Below are 16,534 nucleotides of genomic sequence, written 5' to 3'. Positions count from 1 at the left end.
AAACAGGGAAAATCCCACTCCATGTCCTGTTACACTTGCATAAACCCATGACCTTCAAAATTCAAGTGAAGATATTCTAACTTGGTAGACTACATGTTCATCTCATTCCCAGGTTTCTGGTGACTGTACAGGGAGGGAGGCACCCTGGAGCAACATTCTACCCCTCAAAACCACTGTTCAGAAGCAGATGCGAATCCACTTTTGGTTTCATCAGAGTGACTGAAACCCCCAGCTCTCTCCCTTTGAATATCTTATCTGTCAGGGAGTGGTAGCAATGGAGGCGGAGGTAGGTAGGGCATATATATTCACATAGGCAGCTGGAGTTTGGGCTTCAATCTCTATTTGAAGAAAATTGAGACCTAAAATGGGTCTCAATTTTCCTCACATAGCCAGCATTTTTTTCAGTCACCTTCGGTATTGTGCTTCATTTGTTGTAATTGTGTGAACCATTGCAGACCTGGATCTTCACTGTGGGCATCTGATCCCCTTAAAGCTGTCCCTAAGAGTGAAACATCTGATACTAGTGTTTTAGTGAGAAAGGGATCACATACAGATCATATGTTCAACTCCTTCATTTGAGGACTATTGTGATAGAGACAAAAGAATGAGGATCTAGCATCAGGGAGCTTGCGTTCAGATCCTTGTCACCACTGATTAAATCTGTGACCTGGGCACCAATCTGTATGAGTTTCTCCTCTAACAATGAACAATACCACCAAATTGTTTAAAGATTGAGATGTAAAAATACAGCACAAAATTATTTTTAAAAAGATAAAACATAAATGTATTTTGCAGATGATTAAGTATTGGTACAAAGGAATTATGTAAGTTGTTCAAAGTGACACAATACTTAGGAAAAAAATCCAGGTCTTCTGACTTGAGTAATGCTAACTGACACTGATCGATGCCTGGCAGTGTTTCAGGCATTGTGCTAAGCCCTCAATATGCACATTTAACCGAATTTATTCTTATCATTGTTATTAATACACTCATTTTCTGATTTAAAAAAGTTAGTCTTAATACATTTATCAATGTCATGCACATAGTGAGCAGCAAAGACTTACTCATTCAAAGTATGCCTAACTAAAGAAAGTGAGCTCTTGTAGTTAAGTCAGCAAATCTCAAATTTCCATACCAAGAATCAAATTAAAAATACTAACCCATATGATTCATCTTTGAAGTCTGAGAACTATTGTTAGGGGCATGTTCCCTATTTAATGTATGAATACACTGAGCACAGTGCTTGGAACGAAGTAGCTTTTTTCTACTCCTTTCCTCCTGACACGGTTTACCATGAGAATTGTTCTGTAGTGCCATGAGGGGTAGGGGAAAGAATGAGAGGGACTGTAGGTGAGGACCAGCATGTGGTGAATATGCAGTGAAGTAAAAGTGGTAGAAGCACAGGGAGAAAGCAGCGGGATTTCTGAAGGGGAAGGGAAATGGGTAGTTCACATATAAAAAATCAACTCAAACACTTCCCATGAGAACAAAGCTAAACTTCCCAATACCCTTGCCTACATAAATATAACAATGAACTGACCTAGAAATTTACTTCTTTTTCTCCTTCAGCCTGCTCTGGGTGCTAATTTCAACCTAATTCCCCTTATATCAAAATAGGGCCAGGGGTTTGAAGGAACCTATCATTCTCCATACTCACCACGTACTGTCCCATGTTGCCCTTGAATATGTCTTAGATCATGTTTCATAATCTGTAGTCACCTTTAAAATAAAAACATTTCATGGTTTCTACTTTATAGTGAGAAATATGAGAAAACCTTTTCCCAAGATTGTGAAGAACACAAATAAAACAATCTCTGGTCTTAAAATGGATTCAATTAGCTGAAGTAGCTCACCCTGGGAATGGCCTACTTTCTGTCCCAACGTGATAGCACTTTCACACCTCACACATGAAAGGGCTGATGGGATACTATCCCTGAAACAGCACTTCCTTGGTTAAGTTGCTACCACTGTTTTCTCCTGAGAGTATTTCGGTCAGATACATGAATCCCTGAAATAAACAAATAAATGGACTCTAGGATGAAGAACCTTTCTTTATACCATTCTCCAAACCGGCACCTAATGAGGTATATATTTCTACTATAGAAACCACCAGTCTCAGGAAAGGCATCCTGGTTATGCAACCCTCCTCAAGTGAGCAAGGGACTGTATGTCTCCAAGGCATTTGGCTGAGTCAGAGACCAACATTCCTTCTTGACTATTCAAAATTTTGTTAAAGCAACTTTCAGCAGTTGACTCAAGAAGAAAAGAAAGCATAATCACAGAAAAACTTGAAAAGGTTATGAATGCTCTACTTTTTAAAAAGGAATCAAAGATCAGGTTTTAAGTGGGAGTTCCTCCAAACATTCAAAGATTAAGAAAACTTTATATTGTATATATAGGGCATAGAAAAGATGGAGTGAGTCTTAACTCATTCTGGAGGGTAGCATACCCTCTAGGTTCATGATACCTATGAACAGAAATCCCAAAGTCCTAAATAAAATATGAACAATTATGGCACTTTATTGCAAGGAACAATACACTATAAGAAAGTAATAGAAATTTTATCCCATTAATAGAAGCCTGATTCACCATTAGCAAATCTATTAGTGCAATTCACTGTGTTAATACAGTAAATTAATATATACATATATATTTTATCCTTACCTGAAGACTTTTGTTTTTCATTGCTTTCAGAGAAACAGGAAGGGTAAGAGAGAAACATCAATGTGAGAGAGATCAGTATTGATTGGTTGCCTCTCACATGCACCCAGACCAGGGATGCCACACACCTGGACTACGGATTGCATGCACCTATACCAGGAACTAAACCTGCAACCCAGGTATGTGCCCCAACTGGGAACTGAATCTGCAGTCCTTCAGTTATAGGATGATGCTCCAACCAACTGAGGCACACAAGACAAGACTAAATATATATTTACATATAACCATCTCAGTAGGTGCTAAATAAGATTTGATTTTTTAATCTGATAAGTAGTAATTATAAAAAATATTAAGCACCCAATTTAAGATTGAAACATTAGAAATAATTCTACTAAAACCAAGAATAAGCTCTGAGACTTCCTTTCCCCATCACTCTTTAACATTGTGCCACAGGTCCTCATCAATGCAATAAAATGAGAAAAATAATTTAGAGGCATAAATATTGGAAAGCGGGCCAGTCCTAAACTACCCGTGCTCAGATCCACTCCTGAAGCACCTCATGTTTTTCTCTGTGTCCTAGATGAGCAAATACCTGCAAGCTATGTTTCCCATGCTTTCTCTTCAGCTGCTGTCCAGGTAAGGTCAGCAAATGGGGGCACTAATGGGAGTTTGGCGAGTGGGATAATGGAGATAATGAGCTATTTTTCTCATCCTTTTGGCTTCCTACAGCTTCTCTGGAAGGAGCTATGTCTCCTGCATGACTCCCACTCCCACCAGACAGGTCCTCTCTGCCTCCAGTTTGTTTGGAGTGACCCTGGTCCCTAACTCTAGTAACACTGCCTCCTCCCTTTTTCTCTGCAGTCTAGTGGTTCTGGTTTACCGCTATCATTAATCCCTGGGTTATTTCTTTGTTACTGGTGTGGTTTTTCAAAGTTTCCTCACTTCTGTAACCACATTTCTCTTTTAAATTCCCTTTATAGTAACTAACTTAAAGTAGTATCTGTTTTTCCAATAAGACGAACTATATAGAAAACTGCTGGTATTTTGTAAATTCTAATTTTCTCCTAGAATATCCAAATGAATCAAATGAAAACCAGCTAAAATCAATGTGAACATTTGGTAAGCCAGTGAGTGATATTAGCTCAACAACAACAAAAAAATTAAAGTTTATATATGAGCAATGTTAAATCAGAAAATGTAATGGAAACATTTATTCCATTCAAATTAATAGTAACTAAGTCACAATACCTGGGAATAATATTTAAAAAGGAATCTGTAAGACCTACATAAAGCAAACTATAAAATTTTACTGCAGGACAAAAAAGTAGACTCAGATAAATAAAAGATATATCATGTTATTGGATGTAAAAATTCAATAGTTGTCAGTTCTTCCCCAATTAATATATTTGGAGCAATCTCAATAGAATAGCTGATGGGACTTAAAAATCAGACTCTCAAATTCATAGTGAAGAAGCACAAGATAGCTATAAATATTTTGAAAGAGAAAAATAATGAGTTGGAATCAATCCTAGCTGCTATTAAGGCATACAATAAAACTATGGTTATTTAAATAACATAGAAATGGCAATGAAAAAAATAGCCTCAAAAAGTGTGTGTGTTTGTGTGTGTGTGCATAACTAAGATGGAATTTCAAATCAATATTTGGGTTTGGAACAACTGACTACTTCTGTAGGAAAAGGTAAATTTAGATGCCTACCCCAGATCCTATGCAAAAATTCCACTTGGTCAAAAAACAAACTGTGAAAAGAAACTTAACAATTAATAGACAAAATTTAGAGGATTATTTTTATTTAGATGAAAAATATATTCCAAATTGACATACAAAGTCCAGAAGCAATAAAAGAAAAGCTTACCAGTTTGAATACATAAAAATTTAAATTATTTATTAGTAAAATATATGTAATATCAAAGAGAAGCTTAGAGAAAATGCTTGCAATATATAAAACAAATCAGTGTTATTTCATTTATAGAGCTCCTGCAAATCAATAAGAAAAATATCAAGAATCCAACAGGAAGATGGGCAAAAGATGTGAACAGTCAATTCAAAAAAAATAATTTGCAAATGGTCAATAAATATAAGCAACCATTCTCTGCTTCATGACTAATCAGGGAAGTACATATTCAAGCAGCCATAAAAATCTTCCAATGGAACCTCGGTTCTTGAACTTTCTTCACTCCAAAGCGTTGTTTGAGAACTGAATTGTTCAAGATGGGAGACATTCAAGAACCAAGGTTTGACTGTATTTATTTTCCCAAACAGTCAAAAGATTTATAACAGGAAGTTACAGAGAGAATGCTAGGAAACATGCATTGTTATATATAATATCCATAGGAGTAAACACTGGTAAAGTCCTTTTAAAAGGCAAATATTTGTGTCTACTTAATTTTATAAATGAATATTCACTTAGACTTAGTGATTCCACTGCTAAGATTCTAATCTAAATAAATATTCTCATATATACTTAAAAAATGTTCACTGAAGCATTGTTTATAAGGAAAATATTTTTAAGAAAAAATATGTCCATAGTAAGTGGTGAAAAAATCATATTATATTCATAAAATGATCTACATCTACATGTATCCACACTGGTAAATCTTCAATACATATACTTAAATGAAAGTAAAGTAAAAAAAATGCACAATATATCGTATGCAGGATGGTTTCTTTTTCTTAAGATATATGTGTGTGTATACATGCTATATATATACATACATGTATATGTACATGTACACACATGTACATATATGCATACATATGCCTATACATATTTGGAAATGTAGAGAAAGAGGATGGGAAATATAAACTATTAACAGTGAGCCCTCTGGAGTAGAGTGAAATCTGGGCAGGACCAAGACCAAAGAGAATAGAGAGGAGCTTTGACATTACATTTCTAAATGCTTCTTTATTGTTGATACTTATACAGTGAGGAAAATTAATAAAATGTAAAAATACTAGTTAAAATCACATATGTTTTTTATCACATTCTTTATTCCTACTGTACAACACTGAGCTTCAGTGAATGGCGGGACTTGGAGTCAGATCCCAGGATGGGAGTTTTTGGGAGCAGAGACAGTGTTGGCCTTGTTCACCCCAGAGATGCTCAATAAACACCTGGGTTAGAATTCCAGCTGTTAGAGGAGCTAGAGCTTTCTAGTGCTCCTTTGTGCCAGATGGTATTCTAAGTGCTTTACACAACTCACTGTCATACCCACATTACCACTGAAGAAACTGATGCTCAGAATTACTGTCACATAATTAAGGAGTAAGTAGCAAACAGCTAAGTAGTCAGGTCTGGCTCCAGAGTCTGCATTCAACCATTATACTGCCAGCGCACTCACACATATTTTATTGACCATGCCTAGATTTTATCCTAACTCTAGACTGGGCAAGAGATACAGGAAAGGCAACTTCACAACAATTTCTTGTTTAGCCTGCTCCCTCTGAGGAGCAATTACAATGTGTCTCTGTCTCTGAGCCCTAAAAGAGTCCAAGGCCAAGGTCCAGTGGGTAGGAGCAGATGGCTTCGTTTGGCCTAGAACTTTAAGCAGTGGAGAATTCTACATACAGGATGAGCTCCTACAACAAATCCCTCTGGGTTTATGGAAAAGCCCTCATTCCTTGTAGGAATAAAGTAGCACCCAGACCCAGAGATTATAGAGGAAACAAGGTTATTATTACTTACTTCAATTACACTTTCTTCTTACCAATTAAATTCATTGTACTTGAAAGAAAATTAATGATAGCTAACATTTTTGACTATTTATTGCATGGATAGCATTATTTTAAAAGGTTAAAACTATTATTATATTACTTTTCAAAAAGATTCTATGACATAATTATTATTATCCCATTTTTACACTGAGAAGATTGAATAACAAACAATTCATACCAATACCAACTTAAACCCACAATTAAAATGATGTATTCTTACCTACCAAAACTACTAATTCCACCCCAGCCCCTGGCCCTCAAATATCACCTATCAAATAGTAGCATATCAATCTTCAGAGCATTTTTCAGTATTGTCCAGTATTGTTACCAGTCTGACCTTTTCTAACAGTGTGACTTTGTTCAAGCCACATAACCCTCCTAGCCTTCAGTCTTCTCCATTGTGAACTGGTATAAATAATACTTAATTTATAGGGTGGTGTAACGGTTAAATGGCAAGGTATCTGGACACTGATCTAAGCCATTTGCCTTGTGACTGATTAACAAAATGAATTTATTATTTTTTTTCATTCAAGGTAACTGGCAATAACTCCCTTCAGTCACAGCCTTCTTACTCCTTGTCAGGTCTGGAGTTTCATTGACAGCATTTTACCAGCCCAAACAATGAACAGAGAAAACATTTATTAGAGTCTATCATCTTGAAAATACTATGTACACTTCCAGGACAGCTTTGCACACATCAATTGCAAACATTCTTTAATTTTCTCAAATTGCTTGCCTTTACTACAAGGAAAACACAGCTGGCACCCGCAGGAACTATGAGAGAGTGAGAGTAATTGGGTAAAGAGTTCCAAGTAATGGATTCTATTTTTTACATCTTCTTTAAAAAGACATGTGCATCTAAGTTAAGATATCTATGTTTATTGAGCACGTCTTTAAATTAGACACAAAATTCTAAGGAAAAAGTAAAGTAAAAGTAAAGAAGGTATGGGGAATCAAGAAAAACAATATGCTACGGATTACCCAGGACTGTTTACCTTTATGTTTAATGGGGGTGGCGGGGGGAACAGGGAGAATGCATAGGAGTAAAGTATATGAATGCTCAAGTTTGAGAAGAGAAAATCTAATGTGTTTTAATTTATCAAATTTATCTATTTTCTAGAAACTTATACTTTTCCAATGTAAGAGTAGAAACTATATAAACTATATTCAGTTTAAGTTAGAAAGCCCAAATGAAAAAAAGTGCATGTCTAGAAGACTAATTTTAATAGAGAAAGGTGGAGGACGGCAGCTTCCCCACCGATGCTGCCGCCGCCAGCAGGTCGTGTTCAGCCCCTTTACTCCAGCCCTCGATGCTTAATCATATTCTGGCATTTTATTACTGTAAGTGTTGAGATGACATTGACTGTAATGAATTGCCACTTTGGGACAAGACCAAGATTGAAGGCCTCCTGTCCTTTACTTTTAAGTGGTCACAGACCCTTTTGATAAGCTAATAAACATACAGACACACTCATGAGAAAAATCCAAAAGCATAAATATGCCCAGAATTTGGGGGGAAAATTCAGGGATTTCCTGAAGCTCAAGCATGGATCACAGAAGAAAGCCAAAAGAAAAGAAGAGAAAAAACCTGGAAAAACCTTCTGTAAAATGTGAAACAGATTTCTAATTTCAGTTCATCGTTGAAGACTAGCTTAAGTATTACTTCCTTCTGGGAGCTCTCCCTTAATACCCTGCCCATGCTAACTACTCCTTTCTATGAACTTTTGCTTGGTCTTTTTTGATTTCTATTTTCTTGCGCCTTAATTTCCTGTTGCCAACTGGGTTGTAAACTCATTGAGGAAAAGTGTCCTGTTGTAGCATCTTGCAGAAACCTCAACCATATACTAGGGGCTTAACCAATGTTTATTGCATGATGATTTAATTGCTTGACTAATACACACCATAATTCTTCCCACCATTAAGGAAAGAAAGGGCCTATAATATTGTGATATAACAAGAAGTATATATTTAGTCATCAAGTTTCCTTGCCAGAGCTCCTAAAACCCTTGTAATTTCCTAAATAAGAGCTGAAGGAGCATCTTTTGTTATAATATTTGGGTTTCATCCCCAGTTCCTGAAATAGCCCCAGAGTGATAAAGGTAATAGGGAGTCTTTTATTATTCATAACAAATCCTTCTCAACCACACCTGAGTTGACCTTAGTGCAGTGAATTTTGGAAAACCTCTAAGAATAGGGGGTTATTGCCAGGTGATTAGATAATTGGAACTCTCAGCTCTACCCTTACCTCTGGGCAGGGAAAAGTGGCAAGAGGTTGACTTAATCACCAATGGCCAATGATCTAATTAACCACGCCTACAAAATGGAACTTCTATGCAAACCTTAAACAAAGGGATTGAGAGAGCTTCAGGTTTGCTGAACACATCACGGTTCTGGGAGGATGGTGTGCTCAGAGAAAGCATCAAGTTCCAAACCCCTTCCTGATACCTTGCCCTATGCATCTCAACCATCTGGCTGTTCCTGAGTTGTATTCTGTATAATAAACCAGTAACATAAGTGCAATTATTTTCAACTGGTGTGCCACAAGTATTTTTAAAACATGCAGTACTTATTTAGTCAAGGACACTGACCTTTTTTCCCTTAGAGTATCAAATGAAAAAATGATAACAACCAATGCAACCATAGCTGTCTGAGATGTGAATGAATCAAAATTATACTTACTTTTTGTCAGATCAGCAAAAGATGTATTTTTTGGTCTGCCTCAGAATTTTAGTAACCAGTTTACAAGGGGAGATGCAAAAGAAGTCGGAACTTTTTTATAAAAAAATTGTGTATTTATTCTTACATGTTTAAACATCAGTCACTTTCAAAGTACTCTCCATTTGATGCAATGCACCTGTCAAGACATTTTTTCCACTGCTCAAAACAGTTTTTCAGCTTATCAGTTTTGATGCCTTTTTAGTGTTTCTGTTTTTTGTTTCACCTCTTCCACATTGACAGGACTTTTTTCATTTGGGGAAACAAACAAACAAAAAGTCACTTGGGATGAGAGTGGGTAAATAGGGAGGGTGAGGCATGGGGTCATACCATTTTTGGTCAAAAACTGCTGAACACTCAGCACAGTGTGGGCAGGTGTGCTCACAAATCACTCATCATGAAATGGGCAAATGCATTGAAAGAGTCTTTAAAAAAATTCACCGAAGCCCAACGCAGCCTCTCACAACACCACCACCTGGTATACTGACACAGAGCGGTTCCTAGAACACTCACCTAGCAGGGGAAGCCAGTACTAGAAGGACCCCACCTCCAAAAAATAATTCAGGGTTTTTTTGGGTCCCCTCTCATATGTGTGCCATGACATAAAAAATGTTGAAAATCACTGATGTAGTAAATAAACTATTTTCCTGAGTTCTGTGGCCATGCATTATTAACCTCAGGTAGCAGTCATGGGAACCTCTGATTTATAACTGGTCAATCAGAAGCACATGTGACAATCTGGACTTGCCCCTGGTGTCTGGAGTGGGAGGGAGGCAGTTTTGTGGGACTGAGCCTTTAACTAGAGAACTGGAGATCTGGTTGGTATACATAAAAAACCTCCTCCACACATATGGTGTCAGAAGCATTGTGAGAGTAGAGAAAATAAAGAAGGTTTTCTTTTAGGGGCTCTGATATTCAACATTAGTGTAAGCTCACAGTTGGCAGCTATGAGATTAACAGGAAACTCAGTTCTACAATTCACTGAATACTATCAGTCCTGTAAGAAAAGAAAAACAGTTCTCAGTGCAGAGAGAATCCTTAGCATGCAGTTAGAGATTATACTTGAGTAAACCCTAGTTCCCAGCATCCCCTGTAGAGAAGACAATCTGATGGCAAATGATTGATTAATAAAAACTAATTAGAGCAGAAACTTCTTTAACATATTCACTAAGAAGAGAATATGTTTAATTAGTGTGAGAAATAAAATGCTATTAAAATAAATGTTCTGATCATTCATTTCAACCAATTGTAAAGGAAGCTTATTTTCTAAGTAATGTTAAAGGAAACTTTAAAAAAAGTAAGCTTGTAACTCTCATAAATATTAAACAGACTCATATTAAAGATTTTCTTAACTCATAAACGAGTGGATAAGATGTTACAATCAATTCAAAGGAGAATTCAAAGAATAGGCACATTTACAGATAAGGAATATGGAAAGAAATGTGCAAATGAAGTCAAAACTAGCTTACCTTCTCAGTGAGAGGAAGAAAGTCCATTGAACCTCTACAAGACAAATTTCTATGTCTGTAGACAGGAATTATCTTGCATTCAGTTATCTACCAATTTTGGAGTTGTGAAATAGTTGCCATATAATTAATATCAGATAACTTGGACGGATGTGCTCTGGACAATATATAGTTCTCCACTGAAACATGAATTTTCCCCTACCACCCCAATATTTGGAGCCCTGCTATAAGGATTTAGAAAATATACACAAAATGTATCAATTCATTACTTTTAAAGTGTTTTAGGACTGTTGAAACAACAGAATTGTCAACATTTTAAGTTTGAAACAATTAGGAGAGTAATCCAGTCCAAACCAGTAACAACCTCTATCATTGCTGACAATTTGGCCTTCACCTCTCTGAGAACGCCAAAGAGCTGGGCCACACTGAGTGTGTTCAGCTGAGAATAATTCCTATCAGGATAATAATTCTCTCTTTCCAGAGAGCTCATTGATCTAGCTATCTCCTTTCATAATTATCTCTAATAATAACTTTTGAATACTTATAAAAAAAGTTTTATTGTGCCCATCTTAATTATTGAAAATTATATCACTTAATGAGTCATCTTTTTTTGTTTTTAATTTTTTTAATTAATAAAACATGTCCATTCTATTACATTTGTCTCTATTTTTCCCCCTTTACCCCGCTCCACCCATCCCACCACCACTCCCCGCTCCCACAGTCAATCCCCACTCTGCTGTCCCTGTCCATGGGTCATTCATACATGTTCTTTGTCTAGTCCCTTCCCTGTCTTTCCATCATTGTCTCCTTTCCTCATCCCCTCTGGTCACTTTCAGTCTGCTCCATGTTTCTGTGCCTGTGGTTTATTTTGTTCATTAGTTTATTTTGTTGACTAGAGTCCACTTATAAGTGAGATCATATGGTATTTGTCTTTCATCAACTGGCTTATTTCACTTAGTTTAATATTCTCCAATTCTATCCATGTTGTCGCAAAAGGTAGGAGTTCCATCTCTCTCTCTCTCTCTTTTTCTTTCTTTCTTTAATGCAGATTGATATTATTTTTTAAATGTCAAAGATAATTATAAAATATTAAAAAAATTTAAAACCATTATAAAGTCTCAGCAATTAAACCAACATGACACCAACACAGATATAATCAAGTAGATCAATGAAATATAATGAACATTCTAGAGACAAATGTATATATCTGTCTAACAATGTACTATATGATTAAGTTGATATTTCAAATCAATGGGTAAAATAAGGCTTATTCAACAAGTAAGGTACATGGACCACTATTACTTGAAATAAAACAAATATAGAGCCCTGTTTCACACATTATACAAGAAATATTCAGGTGAGTTAAAAATCAATATGTAGAATCTAAGGAGTTTTAGGAGATAATACAAACTAATATTTTTCTTTCTCTGAAGTAAAATATTCAAACCCAGAAGCTATAAAGTAAAATATTGACAATAACTATATTAAACATTTAAGACTGTATAGTAATATACATATAAAAAAGTTAAACGATAAGTAATAGAATAGGAAAGTATTTGCAACACATCTAAAAAAGGGTTAATGCTTTGTTTGTTTTTCAGGGAAAAAATTCTAAAAACATTTAATCAAAAAATGGATAAAGAATACGAAAAAGTCATTTAAAGCTTTCTAAAAATAATAGAAATAGGCAATAAATATACAAAAACAGGTTTAGTTTCAACAAATAATCAAGAAATAATTAAAATAACACCTCATTGTCACAATCAGATTAATATGTATTAAAAAATATTGGTAATATCAAGTATTGGCAACTGTGAAAGGAACTGGGTATTCATAGACTCTTTTTCTTCATCTTCTTAAAGTAATCCCTTTAGCATATTTTGCAGTGCTGGTTTGGTGGAGGTGTATTCTTTTAGCCTTCTTTTGTCTAGGAAACTCATTTCGCCCAGCAAGAGAGCCTTGCTAGGTAGAGCAGCCTTGGTTGCAGGCCTTTGCTTTTCATAACTTGGAATAGTTCTTGCCATTCCCTTCTGGCTTGTAGTGTTTCTGTTGAGAAGTCAGTTGTTTGTTGTATTGAGACTCCCTTATATGTTACTCCCTGTTTCTCCCTTGCTTCCTTTAGGATTCTCTTGTTTGTCTTTGATATTTGCCATTTTAATGATGATGTGTCTTGGAGTGGGCCGCTTTGGGTTCCTCTTGAGTGGGACCCTCTGTGCTTCCTGGACTTGTGTGACTTTTTTTCTCCTCCAATTAGGGAAGTTTTCCATCATCACTTTTTCAGACAGGTTCTCTGTCCCTTCTTCCTCCTCTTCTCCTTCTGGTATCCCTATTACATGGATATTATTACGTTTCAGGTTGTCCTGGTTTTCCCTAAATGCCTCTTCATTCTTTTGGGGTCTTTTTTCATTTTCTTGCTCTTCCTGGGAGCTTTCTTCTACCTTGTCCTCCAGCTCACTGATTCAGCCCTCAGCTTCATCTAGCCTGCTTTTGATTTCTTCTACTGTATTCTTCAACTCAGAAATTGTATTTTTCATTTCCCCGTGTCTCTTATTGATAGTTTCCATGTCCTTTTTCATGCTGATATAGTTTGCAGTAAGTTCCCCGTAGTTTACTTGTAATTTTTTGCAATTCTCTCTGAGCTCACTGAGCCTTTGAGCTTCCTTAGAACTGTTGTTTGGAACTCAATATCTGATAGTTCACTTGCTTCTATTTCATTTAGTTCTCTTTCTGGGGATTCCTCCTTTCCCTTCGAGTGGAGCATATTTCTTTGTCTTCCCATTATTTGTGAGACTCTTCTCTTTTGCTTCTGATTCTTAAGTTGATTTGTGTCGATCTCCTAACTTTGCGGTGTGAACTTCTGTGGTAGGAGACTGCTGTTTTTACTTTCCGGATCTGCCTCTAATGATGTCATATATCATCCCTGTCTGACCTTAGGCAGTCTGTTGGAGACTTCCAGTAATCTACTGTTTGTGGCTGTCTCCTTCACCTGTTAATCTAGTCACTCTGCACTCAGCAGGCCAGCTTAGACAGCTCAGGGTGGGGCGGAGTCTCCCCAGGCAAGGGAAACAGAAGAAAAATAAACAAATGGGACTTCATCAAATTAAAAAGTTTTGGCACAGCAAAAGAAATTACTAACAAAATAAAAAGACAACCCACAGAATGGGAGAACATATTCACCAATACATCTGATAAGGGCTGAATATCCAAAATTTATAAAGTATGTACAAACTCAACACCAAAAAAACAAACAATCCAATTAAAAAATGGGTAAAAAACCTGGATAGACACTCTTCAAAGAGGATGTACAGATGACCAATAGACATATGAAAAGCTCAACATCACTAATCATCAGAGAAATGCAAATTCAAACCACAATTAGATACCATCTCATACCTGCCAGAACGGCTATCATCAATAAATAAAAAAAAAACAGGTGCCGGTGAGGATGTGGAGAAAGGGGAACCCCGTTGCACTGTTGGTGGAAATGCAGACTGGTGCAGCCACTGTGGAAAACAGAATGGAGATACCTCAAAAAATTAAAAATGGATCTGCTTTTTGACCGAGCAATCCCACTTCTGGGAATACATCAAAAGGAACCCAGAACACTAATTTGAAAGAACATATGCACCCTAATGTTCATTGCAGCATTATTTACAATCACCAAGATATGGAAGCAGCCCAAGTGTCCATCAGTAAATGAGTGGATAAAACAACTACGTGGCATTTACACAATGGAATTCTATTCAGCTGTAAAAAAGAAGAAAATTTTACCGTTTGCCACAGTATGGATGGATCTAGAAAACATTATGCTCAGTGAAATAAGCCAGTCAGAGAAAGAAAAATACCATATGATTTCACTCATATGTGGAATCTAATGAACAAACTGAACTAACAAGCAAAGCAAAGTCAGACTCATAGATGAAGAACAGATGACAGCTGGGGATGGGGGAGGGGAAGTTAGGGAGTGGAAGGATTGCACAAAAAGGAAAAGACTCATGGACATGGACAACAGTGTGGTGATTGCGGGGGTGGGGGGGGAGGGTGGTATAAGGGGGCTAAATGGTAATGGAAAAAATATAATAAAGATTATGTTAAAAATACATAAATAAAAATAGAAAACAAAGAAAAATGGAAAACAAAGGACTATCAACCACCAAGAGCCAATGAGGCTTTAAGCTATAACCAATCAAATGATTTCCTTTCATTAATTTCCACCTTTTCCATACAAGTTTGTCCCCGGCTCCTGCGACAGAGCACTCCTAACAGTTTCTGGTTTGGCACAGCCCTATTTGAATCAATTTTTGCTCAAATAAATTCTTAAAATTTTTAATATGCCTCAGTTTACCTTTCGGCATTTATCCTTTTCTGCATTTTATATTTTACTTAGATTTGCTTAAACTAAGTTCACGTGAAACATGAGTATCTGAATTATAAATTTATCTCCTCAGTCATTATCTCACTAAACATTTTGAATTTTAAATTAAACCCCCCAAAGCTAAGTTTATCTACTTGCTTATTTTAAACAACATTTAATGTCCTTTTTATTCAATTTCTACCCATTTTGTTCTTATACCAGTCTTTATATTCTGTTTTGTTAGTGTGTAATTTCATTTATTGAACATATTTGTATTTTACTATCTACATAGTTTTTTAAAAATCATTTTAAAAAGTAAGTATTGTTCAATTGCAATTTCTTGAATTTAACTGTTCACAAATAATTTTAGATTTGAAGTATCTATTGTAATACACTGAATGGTGAAAAAATTCAGAAATGTGATTTTATATTTCCTCATGTTATTACTTCTCTCTAATAAGAGCTTATGTTTACTTGGGTATGAGCTAAGTCTAAAGATAGGAGGACAAATCTCGATGTTAGCACATAACAAAAAGAAGAAAATCTTGTTTCTTGAACAGCAGAATTGCCTCTCCCCTTCCTTCCCCACACTCACCTCAACGAATATTACATTTGGAGTGTTAATATTCCAATACTTCCTGGAAAACTAGACTAAAGCTTCAGGGACAGACTTGAATAACTATAGGTAGTCCCTGAGCCTGAATTGATTTCTTAAGGTCAGAGAGCTAGCTGGCCAACGTGTTTCATTTTGCAAAGTGAGGTATGGGCAGAGCTGAAGGGCTCCAGGAAATAGATGAGGTTTGGAGGTTGTGGGAAAGATTAGGGTGTGAACATAAAGATACTGTCAGCCAGAAAGAACTTTTGGGAATACATCAAAGATGTAATATAAAGATTTTACTAAGTGTTACTGCGATGTACGTAATCTAAACTCTCTTCTCCATTTCCCATTAAATCTTCAGTAAAAATCTACATTATTCTGAGAGTAGATCTATTTTTTTGTAATGTGACATCTTACTAAAAAGAACGATTAAATGAGTATGGACAATAGCTGCCCATGAGTCTTACCAAGGTTACAAACCAGTGATAAGCTATATTAGGAGAGGGCATGCAGGAGGAATAATATTCTGCAGACTTTTCTGAAATACTGACGAAGCTGGCAGTGCACACTGTTGAGCACCGGATGTGTTTTTGATCAGGTCCTTTGTCATATCCATTTTGCCTACTTAAAGAGGTTGACAAGAGATTGATTAATCTCCCTCTCCAGTAACTCTACACTCTATTGAATAATCACAGTGTTTCTTCCATTCAAAAGTGCTTTATAAATATTAATCTCCATAAATTCTACTTTTTAAATAAAAAAGACAGTTGCTTCCCATTAATTATCATATCAGGAAATTGGGCATTTTCCAAAGAGCTTGACTATATAAAGGAAGAAAAATCATATTTTCTCTACCTTTCTGAGTTCCTAGCTGAGAATTTTGTAATAAAAGATAAACCAGAGAAAAACCGTTCATTAACATGTAATGTATACTCATGTATACATCAGAGATACACAGGGAAAAAAATAAATTACTCCTCTAGGTATCTTTAGAATTCAGGATTAAA

The 16,534-nt window shown here is 36.0% G+C and overlaps 1 protein-coding gene across 1 annotated transcript in view; it reads right to left on the bottom strand.

Moving 5' to 3' along the window:
- Positions 1 to 1,689: 1,689 nt before the first annotated feature.
- Positions 1,690 to 16,534, bottom strand: part of ARL6IP6 (ADP ribosylation factor like GTPase 6 interacting protein 6) — a 64,148-nt gene continuing 49,303 nt past the window's right edge. The window contains exons 4-5 of the mRNA XM_054562451.1: positions 13,969 to 14,078; positions 1,690 to 1,719 (exon numbers count right to left, since the gene is read on the bottom strand). Of these exons, the coding sequence (XP_054418426.1) occupies positions 1,703 to 1,719; positions 13,969 to 14,078 (127 nt within the window). The 3' untranslated portion in view covers positions 1,690 to 1,702. The remainder of the gene's footprint in view (positions 1,720 to 13,968; positions 14,079 to 16,534) is intronic.

This window comes from Pteronotus mesoamericanus, unplaced genomic scaffold (genome assembly GCF_021234165.1).
Source record: "Pteronotus mesoamericanus isolate MK-2021 breed Mesoamerican mustached bat unplaced genomic scaffold, CSHL_Meso_final scaffold_651, whole genome shotgun sequence".
Taxonomy (NCBI): Eukaryota; Metazoa; Chordata; class Mammalia; order Chiroptera; family Mormoopidae; genus Pteronotus; species Pteronotus mesoamericanus.
Note: the sequence above shows the minus strand (reverse complement) of the source record. Positions and strands in the feature narration are given on the sequence as shown.